At 48.4% G+C, this 27,458-nt stretch overlaps 1 protein-coding gene across 1 annotated transcript in view; it reads left to right on the forward strand.

Moving 5' to 3' along the window:
* FSTL4 (follistatin like 4) overlaps positions 1 to 27,458 on the forward strand; it is a 349,807-nt gene that overhangs the window by 171,105 nt on the left and 151,244 nt on the right. Inside the window, exon 3 of the mRNA XM_016197562.2 lies at positions 1,358 to 1,606. Within this exon, the coding sequence (XP_016053048.2) occupies positions 1,358 to 1,606 (249 nt within the window). The remainder of the gene's footprint in view (positions 1 to 1,357; positions 1,607 to 27,458) is intronic.

The raw sequence follows: 27,458 nt of genomic DNA on the forward strand, positions 1-27,458 counted from the left end.
GGAGATATTCTGACCTTCTAGTTTATTCTGATTCAAGAAAACGTCAATATTTCTTAGCTTGCCAAGGCTGGAGGAATTTAAATGAGTTATTGAATCAAGCAGTTAATCTACCGATAACTAATTCTTTTCCTTTCAAATCTATAATGATGAAAAGTAGGCTTAACGAAAAAACGAGAAAAGGAAGGTTCTTTTTTTCCCTTAGACATTTTAATCCCATGGGATAGACGCTGGGGCTGGAAGCGCAGTCTCAAGTGCCAGGGCCATTCTGTTTCACTGAGTATTTTGAAGATTTAATTAAAACTTAAAAGCAGAGACTTCTGTGGCCATGAAATCTACATTCACGTTTTAATTATTTGTATTTTGATACCCCTTTATAATTCTCAATGTCCTGTCTGTTGCCATTAATGCCACGTGGCAATCAGCCAGTTTCCTGGACTCCTGTGACAGAGTGATGCTGGTGGTAGATGCTTGCTTGGCCTTTCGCTCAGTGTCCCCTTTTAGTGTAAGGACAATATCCAACCTGCCCACTTTGCTCTCTGGGCTCTGGGCATCACTGGGCTCTGGGCATGTGTTGAGTACAGGGGACACCCAGCAACGTCACAGGGAGGAGACCTGAAGCAACACAGCAACTGCCATTTCCAGGTTCTTAGGCTTCTTGCCCGTGGCTGCAGCACTGTGCTAGGCAGTGGTGACGCGTGTCCCGGAGAACTATATTCTCCCCAGGGGAAAAGGTCACCCTCTGGCCTCCCTGCCTCGACTGCCCTCCCCACCCCCATCCTGACACTTAGAATAGCACTTCCTCCTTCCTCTACACCTCCTCCCCAGATTCCGCAGCGGCTCCCCAGTGCCTAGCATATCAGACCGAAATTTCTCTGCTTGGCTTTCTTAGTCTCCTGAAACCATACCTTGTTGCCCTTTACTGACCCACCCCTCACCCCCTGCGCAAAGCTCCTCCTCACCTCCGGCCTCCTCCCTGCAGTGCGGTTATGGGAGCTTGACTCAAGCCCTCTACGTCTCTTGGAAAGCCCACCTGCTCTCAGTCGGCAGGGCCCATTGGCACTTTGCCACCTCCGTGTAGCCCCCATTTACTTCTCCCTCTCAGGTGGGCGGGGCTCATGTCTGAGATGTTTGGTATGAGCCATAAAAACCAAGCTCTACAGTACAAGACACTGCTCTTGGCACCCAAGGCCACCTCCTGTTGGAGGGCAGGGACTCCCTTGGGCACTGCGAGCCCCCTGGCCTCTGCCTCACAGGTAAATGGATCCTCTGCTCACCAGGACTTGAAAGAGCCACAAAGGAAGCCCAGGACCCCACCCAAGTGCCTGTGGCTGACCCTCTGCGTCTGTTTGCCTGGCAGGGCTCTCGGACCACGAAGGGCTGCCGGCCTCCTGCGGGAAGAAGCTGTGCAGCCGCGGGAGCAGATGCGCGCTCAGCAGGGAGACGGGGGAGCCCGAATGCCGGTGCCTGGAGGCCTGCAAACCCAGCTATGTGCCCGTGTGCGGCTCCGATGGGAGGTTTTATGAAAACCACTGTGAGCTCTACCGAGCCGCTTGCCTGCTGGAGAGGAAGATCGCCATTGTCCGCAGCAAGGACTGCTTCCTTAAAGGTAGGGAGACGGCTCCGTGCCCCTCTGACTTGGGGTTTGGGGATGGTTCTTCTAATGCTCGTCTAACCACTGACCCAGGTGCACTGAGTTTATAGGTTAAAATGTAAAGGCAATAGAGAGAGGCGAAGGCTGGAACCGTCACAGCCAGGCAGCAGTGGCATTTTGGAGGTGCAGGTTCTGTTGTGGCCACCTGCCGCCAGAGAGCAGGATCCACAGAGGCCCAGCGATGCCTGGCTGCTGTGGGACACAAAGGAACCAGGCCACAAGGCAGTGCCCAGGCCTCTCACACATGGGCCCTACCCAGGTGGTGATAGGACCTACATTTACCCTCTGGACAGTCTCATGAATCGGGACCGTGCTGTGCATAGAATGTGGCCAGGTGGACACCAGCACAGTGGGTCCCAGCATGGCAGGCTCTCAAACTCTGGTCTGGAGTGGTCACTGATGGAACAGCACTCCATGCCTGGCCTGGCCAGGACACCCCTGAGCAAGACAGGAAGGCCCTGAATGGACAGCAGAACGTGTCCGTGGAGTTGAGACCAAAGGGTTCATGCTCTGTGCTGGGCTGAGTCAGAAGAGAGGGGCAGTGGCAGGTCCCACTGGCAAGTTAGAGCCCCCGGGGCAGGCCCTATGGCTCTTCACACCCGGTCCATTCTCAGCACCTGGCGCTGTGCCTTGCACCAAGTAGACACTCAATGGCTCACAGATGCTGGAAGATGTGAGAGGTAGAATGCAAATGCCCGGCGAATGGTACTTCCCCCAGCCTGTAGAAATGTTTGTGGACCTGAAACCAAATGGCCACACATGAATAAGTTAGGAAATGTGAGCAGGCAGAAGCAACGTGTGGACAGGTGGGAGCGTGGGGGACATCGGAGGAGGGAGAACCCACGTGGGGTTGCATGAGGGCAGAGAACTGCCTGGGGGTGGAGGTTAGGGAGGGGAAGAGGAGGCTTGGGACTGAGCCCCACCAGTGCCTGCAACACTGACAGCAAAGGGCTTCTGAGTGGGTGGAACTGCAGGGGGCGCACTCTAACCCAGCCCAAGCCCAGGATGTGTGACAGGCACATTTCAGGGTGGAGCACAGGCCTGTGGCTCTTGCAGCCTCTGCCCATGCCACCTGCAATCACATGAAGGACAAACTTCCCACCCTCACCCACGGGCTGTGGCAGCAGGGAGCCCTGGAGCACTCTGGGCTCTGCAAAGTCAAGTTTATCCTCTGATGAGAACAGTCTTGGACACTTTCATGGCTGTGCTTATGACGCTAATGCTGAGGTGCTTCAGAAATCATGAGGCACATTATGGAAACGAGACCAAAATGAGCCCAGGAAAAATGTCCCTTGTCTGGGAGCACTGCCCCTCCGCTCGCCTGCAGAGTCCCCAGCAGCTCTGAGCTCTAAAACACTTGACCAGTTGCTCCAGCTTTATTGGCCGTGTTGAATTTTATAGACTGATGTTCCGTTCTCCAGTTTCCAATATCCCCCAAATTGCATCTTTCTGAAGGTTTTTATTTCTGCCTCAGAGTAAGCACAGCCTCCCTCAGCATCGGTTATTCAAACAGCATTTCTCATTTCATGCGAGGGGAAAACAGCCACTACAAAACCCAGGAGGGATGGGGGGCAGGGCAAGCAGATTAGGCTTCTGTTTCATGCTGATTGACTTTATCCACCAAATCCTTCTGATTTGTTGAGTTTTTCACAGATTTTCTGAGTCCCCACCCAGGCCGTGTGGCAGGGCCAGTGTCCCAAAGCTCCTTTTCAGTGGAGAACAGTACCTGTGAGGCTCCCGGGGGTCGCAGTCTGGCTCTGCCACATCCCAGGTGTGGCCTTGACTGCCTGACTCCACCTCTCTGGGCCTTTTCTCAGGTGTAAAAGGGGGCTATCGGCAGTACCCACCTAGTCTGTGGGTAAAAATACATAAGATGCTCACAAAAACCACTGAACATGTGAGGGACGTACAGGTATTGATATTAATGACACCTATTGTCATCGTGTCTAATCCAGTGTGGCCTGAGGCCTAGAGCAGGGAGAGGGATGAACTGTGCAGGATCCCCAGAGGCAGAAACAAGGGCTCTGCCCAACAGGGTTTGGGGAATATATCTGGGCCCTGGTGGCTTTATGGTAGCTGGAAGGTGGGTGTGGAAGGCACTGATTGCCGGCCTGATGCTGTCCTGAGATGCCCTTTCTGCAGGTTTGACCCTAGGGTTGGGCCCATGGAGAAGCCGTCACAGCCTCAGGCTCAGGGTCAGCTCCAGACCCTGGTAGGTGGGGGCCGAGAGGGTGTCTTGGAAGAAAGGAGGGTATAAAGGACAGCTTCCTTCAGTGCCCACCCCAAGATGGCAGTGCAGTATTTAATACCATCTTGAGCTCCTCGATGATCGTTTGTCCTTTGTCGCAAATTTCCAGGGAGTTATTGATATTGGAAACTTAAAAACACCTTTTTCCCTCCATGCAAATATAACTTCTAAAATCATGTCCTACCAGACATTACAAAGATAAGTTATGACTTTATTCTCTGGGGTTTTATCTGTCTCCAGAAGTCCTTACAGGAGGGGGCGAGGGAGGCGGAGTGTGCTATGGAGAGGGAGGGGTTCGCCTGGGCACCGCGTGGGGACACAGGGCCTCGCCGCGCTGCAAGGGAGGACAGGCAGCCTTCTCAGCCCCATTTGCAAGAGAACTTCTGGTAGCACATTCCAGTTGCCATGGCAATGGGGTGCCTTATGAACTTGGAATGAAATATCACATCACTTAAGGATTATTAGCATCTGAGAAAATCAAGACTGAACTCAAAATCATCACTTTGCAACCCAGACACCAGCCCCCCTGAAGTCCCAAGAGGGTCTCTTGCTGAAAATCAGGGGTTCGGAGGCTGTGAGGCATGGTATCCCTTTCTTCTTGTGGCAAAATAGAGTCACAATTGTCCCCAGCCCCAAAGACCACCAGAGAATACCAAAATGGTGGGTGGAATTCTCTGTAATTTTCACTTCTTGTAGAGTTTGTTTTAAAAGTTATCTTGTGACATGGGTTCCTATTTGTGTACTAGTTACGTTTTTTTAAATTATTTTTCTGACTCGGTTTTGAATTCACGCTTTATCTCCCACGCTGTTTGAGAAGAGATTGCCTTTCAGCAATCACTCACCACGCCAGGGTTGTATTATCCCAGATGATACAATGTCATAGCCGGGCAGTTTTCCAAACAAACCATGAAATTATTGAAGAAAGGAGCCTGTTAGGGGTGCTGTTCTAAATGGACCTCAAGCGTCTCATCCTACATGCTGTTCATAGGTACTTCAGAGGAGAGTTTCCAGGCTCATGAAATAAGAGGAGATAATTTCCCTTTTTTTTTTTTAATTAACTATCTTATAGGCTCACTAACAAATCTTTTGTTAAGTGTTACTGAACACGGGAGTAAAAACCCAACCTTTTGTTGCAGGTTAGCAGAGCAGCTAGATCGTGCTGCCAAAGAGACTTCTTTTTAATTTTTTTGTTGTTGTTACTTTGAGGCTTGTTGCTTTAGGGACATAAATGAAGTCCCAGGCTTCCAGGGCATTCCCACACTTCCCGTGAGTGACCTCTCCTGCTGCAGACTCAGCTTCCCAAGGTGTGTGAGATCCTGTCACAGGGCCCTGCCGCAGCAGGAGTCACAGGGGATGGGGTTTCACTCTGTTGGAGCGGGTCCCTGCAGCAGGGAGGTGCTGGGGCCTGAGGGAGCACCATGGGGGCGGAGGGGCCGTGGGGCTCAGGCTCAAGGGCACCAGCTCTAGATCCATCATGGGGCCATACGACACCTCCTTGGATGAGGCACGTAAGCTCTCCGTGCCTCACTACCTCATCTGTAAAATGGGAATGACAATCATATCAAGAAGCCATGCCCCGCATGTAGTGAGCACTCTAAGCGGAATCGACAGCACTCGGGTTAATGGCACTGTCATTGCAAACATCAGGGCACATTAGAGGGACAGATGCAAAAGGCTGAAGGACCCCTGCCCACATGCGACAATGCCGTATACCAGCTAAGGGTCGGGGTGGTGGGTACTCCAGGGAACCAACCAGGTAAGAGGACATTTCGCCCTCACGCTTATTTAACGGACAACTGGACACTGACCAAACTTTAGTCTCCTTCTCCAACGGCCTTGCTTTTTGAAAGAGATGTAACGAGTCACCCAAGCTCACCTAGCAAGTCAGCAGAGAAAAGAGAACCAAGACCTCCTGATTCCAGGTCTAGAGGAGGTTTCCAGAGTGAATGAAAGGCTCCCAGGGACTGTCAGCCAAGCCTGAGGAGGGGGCTGTCTGGCTGACATGAGAAGGGAATGTCTAGGGAAGGAGCTGGAGAAGAGACATTCGAGGTGCCTCTCGAAGGGTGAGAGATGGCATCCTAGGCGCAGGCGGGAGGTGCCTGCAGACCCAGGGAAGAGCCAGTGCTTAGAACGCAGAGCCTGCAGGGCAGGGCGCAGCTGGGGACAAATGCAGACGGGTGGGTGAGGGCCAGCTGAGAAAGGCCTGTGTGCCAAGCCAGGTACTGTGGACTCAAGCTGACTGGGTGTCAGATAAGCTACTCCAGCTTCCCCATTTCCCAGACAGGGACCTTGAGGCCCAGAGAGCACTAAGCAGTCCCTGCCCCATGGCACACAGGTGGTGCCACTGCAGCCCACCCCTCCCAGTCGCCCCCAGCTTTGGGGCTGTTTGTCCAGCAAGGCGCGCTCACAGCAGATGCGATGGCTTCCCTTTTCCTCGGAGGCCTCCTGGTGTGCAGGGAGGGCTGAGGAGCCATGGTGGGTGGGAGAGGCTTCGTGGCTGCTGGGCTGGGGTCCCTGCTCTCCATGTCAGCGTGAAGCGCAGCCGGAGACTTCTCCTGGAAAGCTGGCTGTCATCCCAAACCCACAGAGCCTCCAGCAATCAGAACGCCAGGCCCCTTTCTCCCCTCTAAGGAAAGAGTAACTCAGGATCCCCCAGAGCTGCTGGAAGAGCCCAGGGACAAAACAGCAGATCCCTCCTGCCTGGTCTGGCTTCTCGGCACTGGCTTCCACCCTCAAACCCTTTCTCCTGTTTCCATTTTCTTCCAATTGTCCTTCCGCTCCTGGTTCCACCCACATTCTGTCCAGAGGCCATTGCTGCTCCCCCAGCCCTTGCAAAGGAATCTGTCTGTACCCAGTGCCCTTCATGGCCTTCACTTTGAGCTCCACAGAAAAGGGTCTAGCCATCCTTCACCAAGCCACCCAGCTTCAGAGACATTATTGAATGTCCGCTGGGACCAAGGCTGTGCAGGACCTGAGGATACAGTATGATCAGGGTGCCAGGCTGACCTCATGGAATTGACAAGTCCCCAGCACCCCGCTCCCCAGGCCCTCATGCAGGAGCTGCTCTAGCCAGACACCCCCAACACCTCAAGGGCCACTGGGAGTCTTCATGGACTGTCTCCTGTCTTGCAGCCGGGCCTGCCCTGCAGGTTCAGCTGGCACCCATGCAACCAGCTGCGAGCGACTGAACTGCAAGTTCACCAGCAGCCCCCTCAGCACAGCAGCCTCGGAGCTCGGTCCTCCCATTTATAGTATCTGCTCCCAGGATCAAGAAACACAACTTAAAACAAACATGTGTATTCTTTAGATATTTCCTCTAGGTTTTATGCAACAAAATGTCTTGGTGGAGCGCCCTGCAAATGTGGGAGAATGTTATCAGTTTAGCACGTGTGGTGAGCTTCACAGAGCCGCTGTACTTGGGATGAATTAATTACATCCCAGTAATTAAAAAGTGCTAATAAGTTATTGAGCTGAGGAAGTCTCACGCTGCATTGATTTCACGTACGGAAACAAGCCGCAGCCTCTGCGGCCTCCCCCGCCAGTGTTTCTGTTCTTCCCTGGCACCTCCTCAGCTCCGACCCCTCGGCTGCTCACAGGCTCAGGCTCCCTCATCCTCAAGCTTAGTCCCAGGGTCCCTCTAGCTGCCGTTTCATCTCTGCCCTTCCCTTCTTTCCCAGGCACCCAAAGCGTCACCTGCCCTGGCTGCTTCCACTTCCCAGCTCCCTCTGCACACTGCTCAACATGGTCTTCGGCCGGCTCCTATCCCCATTAAGATCATGCTCTCACCCTGGCCAGTGTGGCTCAGTTGGTTAGAGCGTTGTCCCCTACACCAAAAGGCTACAGGTTCAATCCCCAGTTGGGGCTCGTGCAGGAGGCAACCAATTGATGTTTCTCTCTCTCTCTCTCTAAAAAAGAAATTTAAAAAAAAAAAAAAAAGATCACAGTCTCCTTCCCAATGCCAAGTCTAGGTGGACCAGGCAGGAAGGATCACCTCAGTGGCATCTGTCAATCTTCTGGCAGCCCCCTCCCATGGCTTCCAAGGTTTAGCCCCCTCCTCTGACTTCACAGGTTCCTCCTTCCCCAGGAGCTTTACATTTTTATTTTTCTATTAAAGTCGGCATACAGTATTATACTAATTTCAGGTGTATAACGCAGTGATTTGACATTTATATACCTTACAGAATGATCACCACTCTAAGTCACCATGCAAAAGTTACAACAGTGTTATCGACTATATTCCTTGTGCTAAATATACACTGCGTCTCTGTGGCTTATTAATTTTCCATAAGGAAGTTTGTACTTTTTACACCCCGTGCCTTTTCACCCATCCCCCACCCCTTCTGGTCATCATTCGTTTGTTCCTTGCTTCTGTGAGTCTGTTTTTGTTTTGTATTTTTAGATTCTATATACAAATGAAATCATACAGTATTTGTCTTCCTCTGCCTGACTTCTGTCACCCACCAGTAGCTCTCTGCACATGGATTCTCCCAGGGGCCCTCCTTGGCCCTCTTCTCCTTCCATTCCGCCCCCTCCCATGGTCCCAGCCATGCCTCACATGCAGATAAGACCCAGCTGTACCTTCATCCCTGACCTCCCCTCCGTGTCTCCAGCTGCCTGCCCAGACCCACCCCCAAAGGCCCACAAGCACCTCAGATTCAGTGTCCCCCAAGCAAACTCACCACCTCCTGCTCCCTCTGCCCTGATACCTTTTCTTCCACACACAGCGTCTGTCTCAGTGATGGCAGCAACCCCCCCACCCCGAGAAACTGGCATCTTCCTTGGTCCTCCTTGCAGCAGAGCCCCGACTCCAAACCCCTGCCAAGTTCGCTTCCTTCTCATTGCTTCATTCTCCCGCTCTCTTCTCCACCCCTTCTGCTGCCACATCCATCCATCCCACGGCCATCTCTCACCTGGATGGCCTCTGTGACCCCCCCCGAGCTATCCTCCCAGCTCCTGATCAGATAAATCTTCAAATGCACCTTCCAGATGGCTTAGGAGTGAGCTTTCCGAGACATAACTTTGACCATGGTGCTCCCCTGCTTGAAACCTTCTGTCTACTCGCTCAGCAAACACGTACCTCCTATGAGTCAGGTCTGTTCTGGGCACTGGGGATACAGCGGTGTACAAAGCACACAGACTTCCTGCGCTCTGGCATGCAGTGTCTTATGGGCGAGACTAAATAGGAGATAAAGTGTGTTAAGTGGTAACAAATGACATGGGAAGAATAAAGTCAGGAAAGGAGTTAGTGAGAGCTTCTCTTTTTTTGCTTTTGCTTTAGTTTAATTTAATTTTTAATTACAGTTTACATTCAGTATTATTCTGTATCAGTTTCAAATGTACAGCATAGTGGTTAGGCACTCATGTACTTTATAGAGCAGTCTCCCAATATTTCAAGTACTCATCTGGCCCCATACATAGGTATTATGACATTATTGACTATATTCCTTAAGCTGTAATTTATAACTCTGAGACTATTCTATGACCACCAATCTGTCCTCCTTAATCCGTTTACCTTTTTCACCCAATCCCTCAACCCCCATCCCTCTGTATCTATGAGTCTATTTCTATTTTGTTTGTTTATTTTGTTCTTTAGATTCCACAAATAAGTGAGATCCTATGGTATTTGTCTTTCTCTGACTTATTTCACTGAGCATAACACTTTCCATGTCCATCCATGCTGTTGCAAATGGTAAGATTTCATTCTTTTTTATGACCTAGTAGTATTCCATTTAGTATTCCATTTAGTAGTATTCCATTTCGTATATATACCACAGCTTTTTTATCCACTCACCTATTGATGGGCTAATGAGAGCGTCTAATATGAGAAGTGACGTTTGAGCAAAGACCTGAAGGAGGCTGGGAGGTCAGGGAGGGAAGCATTTGCATATCTGGGAGAAAAGCATCCCAGCAGAAGGAATAGCAGGTGCAGAGACCCTGAGATGAGAGCTTGCCTGGCATGTTTGGGGACCAACAAGGAGGCCAGGATTGCTAGAGCAGAGCAAGAAAGGGGAGTGCAGTCTGAGAGGAAGTCAGAGGGGTGTTGGGACAAGATCAACCACATAGGGCCTTATCAGTCAATGGAAGCCCAAACTCTTGGCCACTGTGCTATATTGTCGTTTAATTATTCTACAACACCCACCAAGGGATGGCCTTGAGGTGACTTCCCTCTTCACCACCACCCGAGGAGCTGTGAGGCTCTGCCATGGCTGGAGGAGAAGACCTTCCCAGGAGCTCAAGGCCAAGCATCTCTGGGTTCATTCTTTATCTGAGAGAAACCTGCAGGGCCCAGGGGATTTCCTCTGTGAGCCCCAAACTGACCAAGGTGCTATCAGAACTACTACCGAGAGGAGATAGTTCTGTTATAACTTGTTATCAGCTTGCCAGTGGAGAAGCATGATTTATCTTTCCATCCCTAGCTTATTGGAGATGTTCCACTCACTTTCAGATGAATGCACAAATTGATGATTATGTACTAAACAGGATATATGCAGCCCCTCAGAATCCCAAGTGAGAGCAAGGGAAGCCCTGGTTAAGACCCTCCATGCAGTAGGAATCAGAGGGCCCCAGCAAAATTGGTTGTAGATTCCATAAGGAGGACCCTGCTCAGGAGACATGGTGGATTCTCTGTGGTGTGGGGCCATTGAGTGTGTTGAGGGAAATGAGGAAGGAAAGGGACAGAAGGAGGCAGGGGAGGGGGTTACTGGGAGCCTCCTGCCCCCCAGGCTTCTCTCCAGGAGGCTGCTTGAAGAAGGCCCTGCATGGAGATGGGGGGTGCCCTTGGCTCAGACTGCTGAGAATCATGTCGTGGAGCCCATGGCCAACACTTGGGAGGCTTTGGATGAAGATCAGGAGTTAAATGTTTAATTACTGGAGCGAGGAGAAGTTGATTTGGAACTTCTTTAAGGTTCTCCCTGTTGCACCTTCAGTTAAGATCAAGGCCCCCTTGTAGCAGCTGCTAAATGACACTGCACATTGAATCTCTGCTCTCAAGCAGTTTATCTAATTACCTGTGTGACAAACTCTCAGCTGTCAGACCAGCCACAACTCAAATATGTTGACTCTGGGTCCCTGCCTGAGAGTTTGTCTGCATACTAACAGACGGAAGGGAAGGGCTTCCATATTCTTTTGTACACATGGAGTCCCTTTGAGGTTCTCCTGTTGCCTGGTGGTGATTTGAGGAGTCGAAGGGGCCAGCAGCTGGGAGGACAGTGGGTGCAGGAGGTGAGCAGAGGCCTGGAGGTCAGCCTGTTCTCAGCTCTCGACACCACCCTCCCTCAGCCCCAGCCCCTGCAGAGGGCCTGGCTGCCCAGCCTCTCTGCCTGCTTTTTGGACAGTGAAGCCATGTGTTTTGAGCCATTTTTTCCCCCAAAATAAAGGGAGGAATACTTACCGCTGTGTCAAATTAATTAAAATAAATCAGGAGAGTTGAGGGTGCAGAACCCCCGGTGACCCAGGGAGAGGTAGGTGACTGCTAACCTCCCCAGCAGAGTGTCTGCGTGGGTGAACATCCCCCAGAGCAGGCTCACCTAATGCACAGCTGACAAGACCACCCCAGGCAATCCCGCACCCGGCCGTGGAGCTGAGCACTCAGCCAGGAGAGCCCAGCCCTCTGCAGCATCCTGGGGCCCAGGAACCCCCTGTGGTTCCTTATTGTGGGTGAACTTGTGCCGAGTCCTGCGCCAGGTGCCACAGAGAACCGGGCCCAGAACACTGAGCGTTCTCGAAGCCGATGAGGGGGGACAGAGCCTCACCGCGGCCAGGCGCGGGCTCCTCGGGCTCGCGAGCCCTGCCTCTGCCTTCCTTGTCGTGTTCACTTCTGCTTCAATGCACCCTGATCGCTCATTAATGAAGGTAATCAGAGTGAAACTACTTTCGAAAAACTCCTCCAAATGCAAGCAGTAAAATCACTTTGCTTGCAGGTAATTAAAACCTCCGGAGGCAGTGAACTCCGTCCACTCATTACAAGCAGGAGGCCGGAGTGGTGCTTTTCTTGGCGCTGGAAGGAAGGGCTCACCCAGCCAACTGGCGGGCATGCCTGTTTCCTTGTCTTCCCAGGGAACTTTGTTTCCTCGCCCTCTGCTTGCCTTTTAGTCACCCCCCCACACACACTTTGATTGGCTGGTGTGTGACCCACAGGCCTGGTGTCCAGTGTCCAGAAAGTGCCTTTTTGAGCCCCACTTGCCCCACTTTGCCCAGCTGAATTCTCTTACTCCTCCCAGTTCTCTCTCTCTCTCTTTTTCTCTCCCCCCTTCCCCTCTTGTTCTCCTTCCTCCCTCCCTCCCTCTCTGATGGCTCAACCAGTGATTCACGTTTCCATTGAAATATAGCAAATCCGATGTCTTTTTTATACGGCATCCCAGAGCCCTTCCCTTACACCCACCCCTGCGTGAGCCCCCCCGGCTGAGATTTTAAACTTCTCCCCCTCTGAGCCCGGCCACTGATCTCAGGGAGCCTGGAGGGGCAGCGCCCAAGGGCCTGTTGGGTCTGACTGCCGAACCTTTCCTGATGGGTGCAGTGGACAGGAAGGGACCCTGAGGAGGTCATTGCAGCCACAGGAGAAGGAATCCACCAGAGTGAAGATGAGGTTTCACCAGGGGACACCTGGGGACAACCAGGAGGCAGTGGGCGGGGAGGGTTGTCAGCAATATATTGTCCCAATTATTTAGAAAGTGAGCTTGTTCGTTCTTTCCACCCCAAACTGCAGACTTTCAAAGGTGTGTCTCTCAAGTGTTTAGCCACAAGTGCTGGTTACAGGGAAGTTATGTCCACCAACCCCCTCTCCCGCCAGTAGTGACATTTTGTGGCAGGGACATTTTAGCCATAATTCCACGGTCTGGGCCATCTCATTGGGCTGAGGTGGGAGTGAACAGAGGTGAAGCCTGAATAGACCTGTTTGAACAAGAATTAAAGAGAAATTGGCTTTTGCAACACAGAAGGAGGGAGTCCCACACCTGGGACGCAGAGAAAGCGTGTGCTCTTGGGGAAAATACTACGAGACCCAGGAGCACAGTAGGCAGCAGCTGTGTTCTATGCTCATGTCGAGAAAACATGAACTTCGAAATGAGATGAAAATGGGATTACACATTGGCTGAGACACAGAGAAAGGACCGTGGAAGCTGGAGGTGGGAAGGGAAGATTATACGGAATCTGGAATTCAGTAGCAGAAATGCCGTCTACATTTTAGCTACTAAAGGTCAGGTTAACAGGGCAGACGTCAAACACTGCTCTCCAACAGGGAGGGCAGACTTGAAAACATCTCCCAAAATACGGAGGAAAAAAGGTGTAAAAAATAGTAACAATAATGTGACAGAAGATGATAGACACGTAGGACAGAGACAAAAAATTAGCATATTGGTGATTTGCTCATCTTAAAGCCCCCAGAGCATATCCAATGGACCCAAGTGAAGAAAGATGTTTTTTTAACTGCTCTGAATAGAAATATTCCTAAAGTAAGTCCAAATATAACTGCTAGAATTTCAGGATTTCAAAATTTTAAAAAAATATATTGAAAGTGTTCAGGCAGAGAAAGAAATTTGATTTTCTATGAAGAAAAAAGAAAAACACCTCCAGCCTTAGACTTTTGTGCAACGTTAAGAAGCAAGGAGGCCATGAGGCACATCTGTAGAGTTTTGAGGTGATAAGATTATGACCCAAGAACTCCACTCTCATCAAATGGTGACCCAGATGTGGGAACAACAGAAAGTTGTTCTAAGTTCCAATCAGAAATATGTGATTCTCTGGTGGGCAAGGGCTCAGAAAATATACCACCTAGGTACTCTTGCCTGGAAAACATACTAAAAGATGAACCACCAACAATCTTGAGACAAATGAGAGAATTTGAGAAAGACGAAGTCGTGTTACCTATGGCCCGGAGGTGAGAACAGGGACCTCTCACATGTGAAGTTGTCCAAACGATTGTTTGAAATAAAGTTACCAAAAATGGCAAAGAGTGAAATTTATTTCTTTAACTAACTTGTGGGAATTTCAACAGATCCTGCATAATTCTTGATGAAGTACGTTAAAAAGCATACATCAATCAGCCCAACTCATCAACTCCACCCATATCACCCGGTGTGGACCCAGTGCCAATCCCCAAATAAATGTCCTGAGTATTCCCAGCCACCCTTGGGCAACTTACACCTGCCTTTGCTGCTGCGTCCAGAGACTGAGATTCGCCACTGACCCAGGTGACCTATCCTAAGGTCAGGGCCTCCCGGGACTTCATCACTGTGGCCAGGGTGTGCCCTCAGGAAGCGTGCCCAGGCTGTAAGTGAAGTAGAAGAAAACTCCCACGTATCCTAGCACGTCCTTGAGCAGCATGCTCTCAGTAATGGGCACATGCGAGTGTGCCAGTGACATGGCAAGTTTGGAAGGCCTGGACTGCTGATTCTAAGTTCCAATCAGAAATATGTGGTTAATCAAGCGGAGAATACATGAGAGCTGAGCCCTCTTGCCAAAGATAAACTATAGATATAGAAATAGATATAGATATATATGCAGATAGATGATAGATAGAGATATAGAGATAGAGATAGAGATAGATATGATATCGATAGATATAGACTATATAGATATATATGCAGATGATATAGATGATATAGATATAGAGTGTCCCAAAAATGTACACACACTTTAACAGCTAGTAGCTCAGTTTTGAAAATGAAATGTATTTTAATAAACACTCCTTTTATAATTATTCAAAGTGTGTGTATACACTTTGGGGACGCCCTATACATGCCAAGAAGGCAAAAGATCTGGCCTCTTGGAAGCTGGAGGTAGAGATTAGACCCTTGAGACAGCCAGAGCCCACCATGGGGTAAAGCCACCCACAGCAGAAAAGGGGATGGGCTCAGGGCGGGGTCAACATGATAAGGGCCACCATTCACTGAGGTGTGCCAGGTGCCCAGCCCATGCCTGATGCTTTACGGGCATTATTTCATGTAATTGTCCTCCAGTAAAATGGCATTTTACACAGGGGCAAAGAAAGGCCAAATAAGCTGCCCACTTACTGAGCTGGTAAATGGCAGCGTGAGTACTGGGACCTGCCTCCCTTCCTCACTACGTGCCAGTGGCCGTTCCAGCAGTTAGGAGGCACTTCCCTGGAAGAAGAGAACTTCACCTGAACCCTGGAGAATGGGTGGGACTTGAATAACCAGACACGGGGGGCAAAGGGCAGCAGCCGGTGGAGAGACACTCGGCTTTGCTAAGTGCTCCCAGCACCATCCCTTCCTTCTCCACTCAGACTTGCGCATGTGGCTTACCAGACAGCATCGGCCTAAAAATGACCTTCCCCTAAGGGGACGCAGGGAGGATATAGAGTTTTCCACAGACATTAAGCATTGTCACATTCTAGTCATTTTGGTGAAATAAATCCCATTCACGCACATTCTGTCTTTAAACCCCAGGGGCCATCTCCATGTGGAGCACGTTGCAGAGACAGTGCCCGCTCCCCGACAAGTGAAACAGGGCTTGGACCACGGGAAGGAGACACCCACTTTTCCCAGCTGCTCTTTTCCATCTCTCCACCTCTGCCTCCCTTCTCACAGTGCGCCCCCATCCCAAACCCCTGCCATATTTTAGTAGCATGAAGATCTTGTTTGTGTGCCACGTATGTCTCAGTAAACACCCTCCTAACAGTTTTAAAGGAGCAAACTTTCCATTTTAAAAAGTTTGTGGGTCTCTGGACAAACAGTTGTGGGTGTCAAGAAGACTGGGTAAAAAGGGGGATCTACAGAAAAAGGAAGCAAAGCCCCACCACTGGGAAACGTGGCTTCTTTCTGTTGAAAGATGCCAGCAGGAGTCCACATGCTAATTTAGAAAAACAGTTGGCAGTAAACCAAATGCACCCTTGCACATGCCTATCTATAAGGTTGGGGAAGAAATGACTCAGAGCAGAGGCCCCTGCAGGCTTCTTTGGGTTCAGCTCCATAGGAACTCAGTTGGCTGCTATTCTAGTCACCAAAATTTGCAGCTAATTATTGTTTTTATACTTCTTGCCCCTTTAAGAGACCAGAGATTGGATGGGAATGGAGAGCAGGGCAATAACTAACATTAAAAAGCTCATGCTACTTGCCAGGCCCAATGCTGGGTGCTTTCACTCATCAGTCCCACCACAGCCCTCAGGATCAGGGCTATTGTTATCCCTACTGGGCAGAGGAGGAAACCAAGGCTCAGAGAGGTTTAGTGACTTGCCCAAGACCACTCAGCTGGTGAGAGACAGAGCTGCAATTCAAACTCACGTCCACCTAACTTTTATTTTAAATTTTAAATGTTGTCTTTGCTTTGACTGCTCTGTACATCTCTTATACACATAATGATTTTTATAATTAATAAGTAAATAAGTAAGCAAGCCTTAGAAATCACCCTATTTTTAGAGCACTCAATGATTGTTGTTCGACGACTTGGCAGATTGTGCCTGTGTTCATGCTTCTGTTCTGAAGGAAACTGTTTTGCACGCGTAGCTGGTGGTCACCTGGTTGTTAGCCACTCTTGACTCATCAAAATAATGACGCTTTTTGAAAACAATTGTTCCTGCCCTAGCCGGGTTTGCTCAGTGGTTAGAGCATCAGACCATGGACTGAAGTGTCCCAGGTTCAATTCCAGCCAAGGGGCTTGTACCTCAGTTGCAGGCTCGAACCCTGGCCCCAATCGGCACGCAAGCGGGGGGCAGCCAATCAATGTGTCTCTCTCACATCAAAGTTTCTACCTCTCTCTTTTCCTCGCCCCCTTCCACTCTCTGAAAGGCAATGGAAAAACCTTGGGTGAGGGTAAAAAAAAACAGAAAACATTTGTTCCTTTGTTGTCTTGCTGCTTCTCCTGTGCCACGCATGCCTTCTGCGTAGGTGACAATAGTTACAATACCAAAGGGAGGAGACCTCACAGGGAGCAGCGCCCAGTCTGTCCCTTGGTCAGGATGGGCTGGGAATTGCGTGTGCTCACCTCAGGGGAGCCAGGGGACAGAGTGGGCTTGGGGCCAGGCCTGCTGTCATGGACCCCACCTCCCCATGCAGCCCAGGTTGGTCTCCGGGGGCCACCAGGAGACTTGGGGGGCCCGGACAGCTCCAGATGGCAGCCCCTGAGAAGGTTCAGAGCAGGCGTGATGGGGAAAAGGGCTTCTTTAGTCAGCATCATGCGGGAACACAAGAGCTACACTGAGGTTGCCCTGCACTGCATTCTACCAGCTTGTTCTCATTCCTGAGGCAAATGAAGTGGTGGTCCTGCCCTCAACGTCACGTGGACCAAGTGTCACTCTTGTTTCAGGCTTTGTTAGGAAAAATCTGTGATTCTTATATCTGGGCTATTCATGACTTGGCAGGTTTCAGCAACTCTGCATTTCATTTATTCAGCAAACACTGCTGGGCACCAACTGTGTGCCAGGTGTGGTTCAGGGGCTGAGGTCACAAGAGGAGGGTAATGTGGCCCCTGCCCTTGGGGAGCTCATAGCAGAGACACATGTAAATCAGAGTGGTGAGCACCACGACAGAGCATGTCCAGTCTGTATAGAAGGAACCAAGGAGGCCTCCTGGAGGAGGTGATATTCAGGCTGAGCATTTAATGATGAGTAGAAATGGGGTAGGCGAAGAGGGCAGAAATAAAACTTTTAGAGCAAGGCTAAGGCTGTGAAGCCAGTATGGAGAGCCACAAGCCAACTGCTCTTTCCCCAAATGTGAAGTTCAAGGCAGGGAGAAAGCAGCAAAAGCTGAGTCTGGCCAAGCCAGGGCTAGCCCTCGAACATCAGGTTAAGGGGTGCAGGCTTTCTCCTATAGGCAGGACTTCAGGGTTTTAAACAGTCTGGTATTTAGAAAGATTTTCCCAGTGTCACCGTGGGAAACAGCTTGGGGTGGAGCCCGGAAGGCAGCATTTAGTTCATCTGGCAGAGAAAGGGAAGGCCTGAAGTGCAGGAGAGGGCAGACTGGAGAACTTCCAGGACAGACACATTTGGCAGGACTAGGGACTGAAGGCGCAGGGAGGAGATGGGGTGCTTATATACAGGACCCTAGCCTGGACGGACCTGGGTGCCTTCCCTGCCGAAATGGGGACACAGAGGGGAAGCCATGTGAGCAGTGGGAAGAGTTAGGACTTGCCCTCAGGTGTGGATGTGGGAGCCTAAGGCCCTGGGGGACGTCTTGGGGAGAGGGGTGCCATGTGTACAAAGAGCTGGCTCTCTAGACTTCAGCCTTTCCTGAAAAAGCTGTCAAACATTTTGGAGTTGGCAGAGTGAGCCCTTCCTCCTACCCCTGCTGTATTAGGGTTCTCCAAAGAAACAACCAATAGCACATGCACACATATATAAAGGGATTTGTTATAAGAAATTGGCTCATGCGATTACAGAGGCTGAGAAGTCTCAAATCTGCAGGCGGGCCAGCAGCTGGAGACCTACGAAGAGCTAATGCCCTGGATCGAGTCTGAAGGCCGTCTGTTAGAGAATTCTGTTACTTGAGGGAGGGTTGGTCTTTTTTTTCTATCTAGGCCTTCAACTGATTGGATGAGGCCCACCCACACTGTGGAAGGCAACTACTATACTCGAAGTCCACCAATTTAAATATTAATGGCATACAAAAACACCATCACAGACACACCCTGCATAGTGCTTGATCACATATCTGGTTCCTATGGCCTAGCCAAGTGGATGCATAAAAGTAACCACCATATCTACTCACCGCAGCATTGTTCTAAATGCCTTCCTCAGACCCTGGCCAGTCTTTGTCCAACCAGAAGTGCAGGCCATGGTGAAGCAGGCTTGTGTGAAGTCCTTCAATCAACAGGAACCAAGCATCCCATCTGGGCCAGGCCCTGAAGAGCAGATGTGCTGGCACTTTGTCAGGGGCGCACCCCATTACCATCCCACCAGAGAGCATGATGCTGACTCGGAAAGGAAATGCTGCTTGGTGGCCGGTCAGAGGTGTGCTTCCCTCACCCTGGGGCTCATTGATGGGCTGTAGATGGAGTGCCGAGCCCTTGGGGTCATTGCACCTGCCTCCCCATTGCAACCCACCCCACCCCCTGCTCAACACCAAGAATTTCCACAGGAGGGGGAGGGGGAGTTGCTCTGGGCCTGTAAGACCTCACCCTCCTTCACCCACCAGCCTTACAGTTATTTCCTGCCAATGGCTATTGTCCCAGTGAAGTTATTTTCTTCCACCTGCTTAATAGTTTAAACAGTAACCGTTTGAAATTATGCTGAAATACGCCAATGATATAAGATGCAAACTTGAGGGGAGAAATATCAAAGGGGAATGAAGGCTGGAGGTTTCTCAGTACACCAGAGCAGTACACAAGTGGCAGGAGAGGGCACGGGCCACAAAGGCTGCTGGTCAGATCCTAGTGCGACTCCGTTCCAAGGGTGCCTTTGTCTGGGAACCGCACACCTTGCGGCCAGGTGCCGGGTTCAGAGAAACGGGAATCAAAGTATTTAATCATCTGCTTTGGTTGACTGGAGCACTGGGGGGGGGGGGGGGGGGGGGGGGGGTGCACGTGGAACAGGGAGCCGTAGTTCCTCCTGGAAATGGGGAATGAAGGCTGCAGCAGGAGACCCGCCTCTTAATAAAGCAGTGGCCAATTCACAGCAGATGTTCGAGGTGCCCCACTGAGTGATGGGGTGTCTGGTCTTCTCCCAGAGCCCCCCCGGGACCAGTCAGTCAGACAGGCAGGTACATGACTTAGGTTAATTGGAGAAAAACTCCATCCAGGGAATTGAGCGCTGGCTTGTCATCTCATGGGCCCGAGGTTTGTTTTGACAAGGATCTTTGCCTGACCCATTAGAGGACACATCCTTCAGATAGGCTCCCATCTTCCCATGGTCCCCTTCTCCTCGGAGATTCTGTGGTTGGGGATTTCTCACCAGGGAAACTCAGAGCTGGGGGGCAAGCCTGGGAATCTGAGAACCCAGGAGAATGTTTGCAGGAGGGGCTGTGCCGATCCAGCCTCGTCCATGGTCCGTGAGGGGGCAGCTGTCCTCCCCGTCAGGTGGTGCCTGGGGAGCCCCTGCTGGGAGCCCATCACCAGGATCTGGGGTGTAGGGATGACCAGGAGGGCGTGCAGGATTGGGCCATAGGAGAGGCTGTGACTGGGGGACATCTGAAGCTCCAAGTTGAGCAAAGTCGGGATGGGCTGAGCTTGCTCTGATGGGGAGGAGGTGGTCGTGCCATAGGAGAGGTTCATTTCTCAACCGCCAAGCAGCGTGAATCAGTAACGGCTGTGTGGGCACACGGGGCCCCATCCAGCTGAAGTCGGAGCCGGGTTAGGGGTACGAGCCAGGGAAGCTGACTGAATGTCTGCCAGGCAGTGGCAGGCTCTTCCTCTCTCTCTTCTCCCCACTGCCCCCTCCCCCTTACCTTCTCCCGTCCCCCACCATCTGCTCCACCTCTCTCCCCAAAAAGACCGACCTGTATGCCCAGGGGTATCTAAAAAAGTGACTGAAAAGTAACATTTCTCAGTGAACTGGGAGTATCTACCACATGACACAAACTACTAGTTTTGACTTTTTAACAACTTAAGCAGTTGAAATCCTGAGCTGTTCACGCTCCTCTGGACATGATCACCCCGGCCGGGCAGGACGGCCATCTGACTCCTCGGGCTTGTCAGCTCCCTGTGAGCCTGCAAGTTTGTCTTTGGTTGGAGGAATCCCTCTCCACAGTTTCTCAGTCACAGTCTGGGTTATAAACAAGTGAGTTATTTCTCAGTGTTCTTGCTCCAGGTTTAAGTGGGAGGAGGAGGGGACAGTCCTTAGGGTGGGTGGGCGTCACCCTCTGGGGTGAAGAGGCGCCCGAGGCTCAGAGGTGCCTGGGTTTGCTCAGCAACAACTCCCAGGGCCCCGGGAAGCTGCTGGCTCACACTGCACCCCGGCCTGGCCCGGCCATGTCACTGCCGCCCCACTCCCACGGTCATCGCGGATGGGGGACAGGAGATGCGGAGTGCCGAGAGCTCCGGCTTGCGCCCCTCTGGGGTTCCGTTCACACTGTAGTCAAAGTCACGTGTGAGACCATATGCGTGACTAGCACCCACGCTGCCAGCGAGCACGGTCCCAGGCGGGAGTGCACTGGAGGAGCTGCTATCCACTCCTCCATCCCGTCTGGGCCCCTCCCTGGAGCTAAGCAGAGTCCCGGGGGGCTGTAAATCCTGAAAATAGACACAAGAGCTAATGGGTTGAAGGCTAAAACTCAGGGCTGCGGGCCTCAGAAGGAAACGATCCTCACAGATAGTTTCGGTGCCTCCTGCTATCAGATCTGCATGTAACGTTTGGCCACCGGATACCCTGAAGATGCAGGCGGAATGGCGAGGCCACAAAAAGAAGCTGTTCTTTGAAGCTTCCGTCAGAGCAATTTGAAGTTTCTAGCATAACAAAAGCACTTACGGTCTTACACAAATTGCTTCTTAAAGACCAAATTTTCATCCCTGAAGCTTCCAAGGGTTTAAGAATATTCACAAAATTAGTATTTTCTACACGGGACTGAAAGAATTCACATGGTTTTCCAAGGTTTCTGCGCCGGGCCCAGGTCCGGGCCTGGTTTAAGGAGCATGTGTGCGCAGAGTCTGTAGAGCGGTAATGGGGTAATTGGGGGTGAAGGTGGCATCACCCTCCACTGGACGGTGGGACCCGGGCCTGCAGGGCACACGTGCTCGGGAGGGGGCTGGCAAGGAAGGGAATGGAGGCAGGCCTGTCTTCACCCGGGTCCGCAGAGAGCAGTGGATGATCGCAGAGCCCAGAAGGGACTGAGGAAACCTCAGCTGGCTCGGCTCGCTGCTCACATGCCAGGGCCCCAAGCATTTCGAGGGCACGCTCGCGCCCGCAGGCCCCTCTTCCCCCGAGGCCGCCCTGCGCACAGGAGTGCCCACCTGCGGCACTGGCCCGCGCCCGTCCCTGGCACTGGAAAGGAAGCCACTTGTTGGAAACAGAATCGTTTTTCTTCACTTTTTATTACGGAACATGACACAGACAGAAGGGGATACAAAATGTCCATGTGCAATTAAAAGAATAATCATGAAGAGAAGGGCCGTGTTTTCAGAGCTAGGCTGTGCTTTAGAAACACCCCTTCCCTCCCGTGCCTCTCCCCCCCACCTCCTCCCCCCGCCCCGGGGCTGACCGCTGACCTCTCTGACATCTGTGATCAGCACGTTCTGGCTTTTTTTTTTTAATAGTTGTCTCACCTAAATGTGTGTGGAAACATGGTTTGCTTCCTTCTGCTTTTGAACTTCATATAAACGGAGTTGCACTGTGGGTGTTCTTTTCTGACTTGGGTGTGGGTGTTTGTAAGACACCCAAACTGAGTACAGCGGGAGCTCCCCCGTTCGCGTTACTGGAAATCCCCGTATGTGACTGTCCCGCGGTGGATCCAGCCTCTGACGGCCGCCTCAGTTCCCAGGTGGGGCTGCTCCAAGCGACGCCCCTAGAATCATGCTCGTCTGCATCTGTCCCAGTGCCGGTGGGCACAAGTTCTGCGTCGAGTTCCTCCAGCGTGTGTCCCTAGACGTGTGCTTTTCTCCTTACTAGATGTTTTCCAAAGGCGTTGGCAGTTTACCTAAAAAGAGCAGCATCTCGAGAGTGCCCGCACTTCACATCACTAACACTAATGACAACGAAACATTTTTCATTTTTGCTGGTCCGGTGGGTATGAAATGGTATCTCATTGTGGTTTTAATTGATAGTGTCCTGATTACTAAGAAGACCAAGCATCGTTTCGTTTGTTTATTGATCATTTCATTTCCTCTTCTCTGTAGCACCTGCCCCAGTCTTCAGCACATTTTTCTATTCAGTTGTTTGTCTTTTCTGTGTTGACTTGTATTTTGGATACTTAGTCTTTGTTGATTACATTTATTATAAACATGTTCTTTCATTGATGGCGTGACTTTTCACTTTCCGTTTCTTTTTAAGGATACAAGTTCTTAATTTTAATGTAGTTGAATTTATCAGATTTTTTCCTCCCATTGCAATATACAAACGTATCAACTCAACATGTTGTACACCTTAAACTTATACAGTGTTATATGCCAATTATATCTCAGTTTTTTAAAATATCTTTCCCTCATGATTAGTGGATTTTGTGCCTTTTAAAATATATCTTTCCCTGCCCCCAAGGCCCTACATCTTCTACTTTATAATGTTGCTTTTCACAGTTAGTTTTTCTTAATATAATAGCTTTGTTGAGATATAAGTCACGTTACCATTCAATTCACCCATTTAAAGTGTACAATTCAAGTTTTTAATATAGCCACAGAGTTGTGCAAGCATCTCTATAAACACTTTTAAAACATCATCATCACCACCAAAAAGAAACCCTGCACCCATTAGCAATCACTCCCCACTCCTCCCCCATCCCCAACCACCACCCTAGTGCTAGGCAAACACTATCTGCTTTCTGTCTCTCTGGATTTGCCCGTTTGGTCTTTTGTGATTGATTTCTCTCACTTAGCATGGTGTCTTCAAGATTCATCCATGTTGTAGCTTATATCGTACCTTATTCCTTTCTATTTGCAAATAAAATTTCATCGCATGGTTATACCAAAGTTTAGGCACTTATCAGTTGACAGACATTTCAGTCCTTTCCACTTTGGGGCTGGATCTATGTTCAACCTTTTGAGCAAATGCCAAACTGTTTTCCAAAGTGGCTGCACCGTTTTACATTTACACCACCAGCGGTGTATGAGGGTTCCGACTTCTCCATGTCATTGCCAACACTTGCTATTATCTGTCTTTCTAATTACGGTCATCCAAGCAGGGGTGAAGTGGTATCTCGTGTGGTTTTGGTTGGCATTTCCTTAGTGAATAATGATAGGAATATCTTTTCATGTGATTATTGGTTATTTGTGTATCTCCTTTGAAGAACTATTTATTCATATCCATTACTCATTTTTAACTGGGCAATTTGTTTATTAGTGAGTTGCAAGAGTTATTTATATATTCTGGACACAATTCTCTTATAAGATATATGCTTTGCAAATACCTTCTCCCGTTCTGTAGTTTCTCTTCACTTTTTTTGTTATCCTTTGAAGCACAAAAGTTTTTCATTTTGATGAAGTCCAATTTATTTATTTTTTCTTTTGTTAGTTATACTTTTGGTGTCATATTTAAGAAGGCTTTGCCTAACCCAAGGTCACTAAGATTTATTCCTTTGTTTTCCTAGCAGTCTTATAGTTTTAACATGTACATTTAGATCTTACATTAACTTAAGTCCATTTGAGTGAATGTTTGTTGTGATATTGGGGGCCAATGTCACACTTTTACGTGTGGATTTCTAGTCCTCTCAGCACCATTGTTCTTTTGCAAGGTTGTTTTGGCTATTCTGAGTCCGTATGAAATTTTGGATCAATTCGTTAATTCCTGCAAAGAAGTCAGCTGGGATTTAGAGGGGTATTGCACTGAACAAGTAGATCAGTTTGGAAAGTATTGCCATCGTAATAGTATTAAGTCATCTGCTCTATAACCATGGGATGCCTTTGCATTTATTTTGGTTTTCTTTAATTCCTTTCAACATATTTTTTTGTTGTTTTTGGAGTATAACTTGTGTACTTCTTTGGTTAAATTTATCCTGAAGCATTTTATTCTGTTTGGATCTGTGGCAAATGGAATTGTTTTCACATTTTCATTTTCAGAATGCTCATTGCTAATGTATAGAAATACAATCGGTTTTCGTATATTAGTCTCGTACCTTGAAAACTTGCCAAACTCATTTATTAGTTCTAATAGTTTTTTATTGGCTGACTTAGGATTATTTATATAAAAAATAATGAGTGTAAATAGAGATAGTTTTACTTGTTCCTTCCTGATCTGGATGCCTTATATTTCATCTTCTTGCCTAATTACCTCCAGTAGAGTGGTGAAAGCAGACATCCTTGTTGTGATCCTGATCTTAGATTCAGTCTTTCCCCATGAAGTGTGATATTAGCCATGGGTTTTCCATAGATGTGCTATATCAGGTTGAAGAGTTCCCTTCCTCTCCTTCTTTGCTGAATTTTTTTTTAATCAAAAAAGAGTGTTAAATTTTATCAAATGCTTTTTCTTCAACTATTGAGATGATTATGTGGTTTTGTTCTTTTTTCTATTGATACTATATATTACATTAATTGATTTCACATATTAAACCAACCTTGCACTCCTTGGATAAATTCCATTTGGTCATGGCGTATAATCCTTTTAATAATGTTGCTGGATTTGGATTGTTAGTATTTTCTAGAGAGTTTATTTGTATCTATAATCATAAGAGATATTGGTCAGAGGTTTTATTTTCTTGTGATGTCTAGTTTTGGTGTTAGGGGGATACTGGCTTCATAGAATGAGCTGGGAAGTGTCCCCTTCTCTTCCATTTGGTGGATGAGTTTATGAAGCATTGGTATTAACTCTTTTTAAATGATTGGTAGAGTTTACTAGTGAATCCATTTGACCCTGTGCTTTTCTTTGAGGGACATTTTTGAATAACTAAATAGTTTTACTTGTGTAGATTTTCTATTTTTTTCTTCAGCCAGTTTTAGTAGTTTGTGTTTTTCAACAAATTTGTTCAATTCGTCAGTTATCTCATTTGTTGCCATGCAGTGGTTCATATTATTACCTTATACTCTTTTATTCTGTAAAGTCAGCAATGTCCTCTCATTCATTCCTGTTTTTAGTTATTTGAACCTTCTGTGTGTTTTTTTCTTATCAGTCTAGCTAAAAGTTTTGTCCATTTCATTGATTTTTTTAAGGAAACAGCTTCTGGTTTTTTAATTTTCTCTATTTTTCTATTCTCCATGTCACTAATTTCTATTCTAATCTTTACTAGTACTTCTGCTTGCTTTAGGCTTAGTTTGCTCTCTTTTTTTTCTAGTGTGTTACGGTAGGTTATTATGGTAAGTTAGGTTATTGATTTGAGCTGTGTTGCTCTTTTTTTCTTTATTTTATTTTATTTTTCCCCCATCACCATTTATCCCCCCATACCCTCTTCCCCATCCACCCACCCTTCTCGCCCCCACAGCCACCACGTTGTTGTCCATGTCCAGGAGTTTTCCCCTTTTTTTCTCTTTCTTGTTCAGCCCTCCACACACACCCCAAACCCCCCGCCCCCAACCAGAGAGAGCTGGGTGCCTGCTCTCTCTCTGAGGCTCTCTATTTTCTTATTAGTTGAGTTTGTTCATTAGATTCCACATATGAGTGGAATCATACGATACTTGTCTTTCTGTGACTGGCTTATTTCACTTCTTAGCACGATGTTCTCCAGGTCCATCCTTGCTCTTGCAAAGGGTAACATTTTCTTCCTTTTTATGTCCGAGTAGTATTCCACTGTGTAAATGTACCCTGGCTGTTTTATCCACTCAGCTACTTATAGACACTGGGGCTGCTTCCAAATTTTGGCTGTTATAAATTACACGGCAATGAGCATAGGGGTGCATATATTCTTTCTGATTAGAGTTTCGGGTTTCTTTGGATATATTCCCAGAAGTGGAATTGCTGGGTCAGTTGGCAATTCCATTTTTAATTTTTTGATGTAGCTCCATACTGCTTTCCACAGTGACTGCACCAGTCTCTGTTCCCACCAAGGGATTCTCTTTTCTCCACATCCTTGCAGCCACTTGTCATTTGTTGATTTGTTGATGGCAGCCATTCTGACAGGTGTAAGGTGATATCTCATTGTGGTTTAAATTTGCATTTCTCTGACAATTAGTGACATTGAGCGTATTTTCATACGTCTATTGGCCATCTGGATGTTCCCTTTGAGAAGTGTCTATTCAGGTCCTTTGCTCATTTTTTAATTGGATTGTTTGGTTTTTTGGTGTTGAGTTTTATAAGTTCTTTATAAATTTTGGATATTAACCCTTTATCAGATGTATCAGTGAATATGTTCTCCCATTCAGTGGGTTGTCTTTTCATTTTGTTGATGGTTTCCTTTGCTGTGCAAAAACTTTTTATTTTGATGTAGTCTCATTTGTTAATTTTGTTTGTTTGTTTCCCTTGCCTGAGGAGATATATCAGAAAAAATATTGCTACAAGAAATGTCTGAGATTTTATTGCCTATGTTTTCTCCTAGGATTTTTATAGTTTTGAGTCTAACATTTAAGTCTTTAATCCATTTTGAGTTTATCCTTATGTAAGAGGGTGGTCTGGTTTCATTTTTTTGCATGTATCTGTCCAATTTTCTTAACATCATTTATTGAATAGATTTTCTTTAGCCCATTGTATGTTCTTGTCTCCTTTGTCAAATATTAATTAACAGTGAAGGTATGGGTTTATTTCTGGCTTCTCTATTCTTTCCTGTTGATCTATATGTGTGTTTTTATGCCAGTACCATGCTGTTTTGATTACTATGGCCTTACAGTATAGTTTGATATCAGGTAGCGTGATTCCTCCAACTTTGTTCTTCTTTCTCAAGATAGCTGTTGCTATTCAAGGTCTTTTTGGTTCCTTATAAACTTTTGGAATATTTGTTCTAGTTCCCATGAAATATGCCGTTGGTATCTTGATAGGGATTGCATTGAATCTGTAGCTTGCTGTGGGTAGTGTGGATATTTTAATGATATTAATTCTTCCTGTCCATGAACATGGTATCTGCTTCCACTTATTTGTATCTTCTTCAGTTTCTTTCTTCAGTGTCT

Source organism: Miniopterus natalensis, chromosome 4 (genome assembly GCF_054644295.1).
Source record: "Miniopterus natalensis isolate mMinNat1 chromosome 4, mMinNat1.hap1, whole genome shotgun sequence".
In the NCBI taxonomy this organism is placed as follows: Eukaryota; Metazoa; Chordata; class Mammalia; order Chiroptera; family Miniopteridae; genus Miniopterus; species Miniopterus natalensis.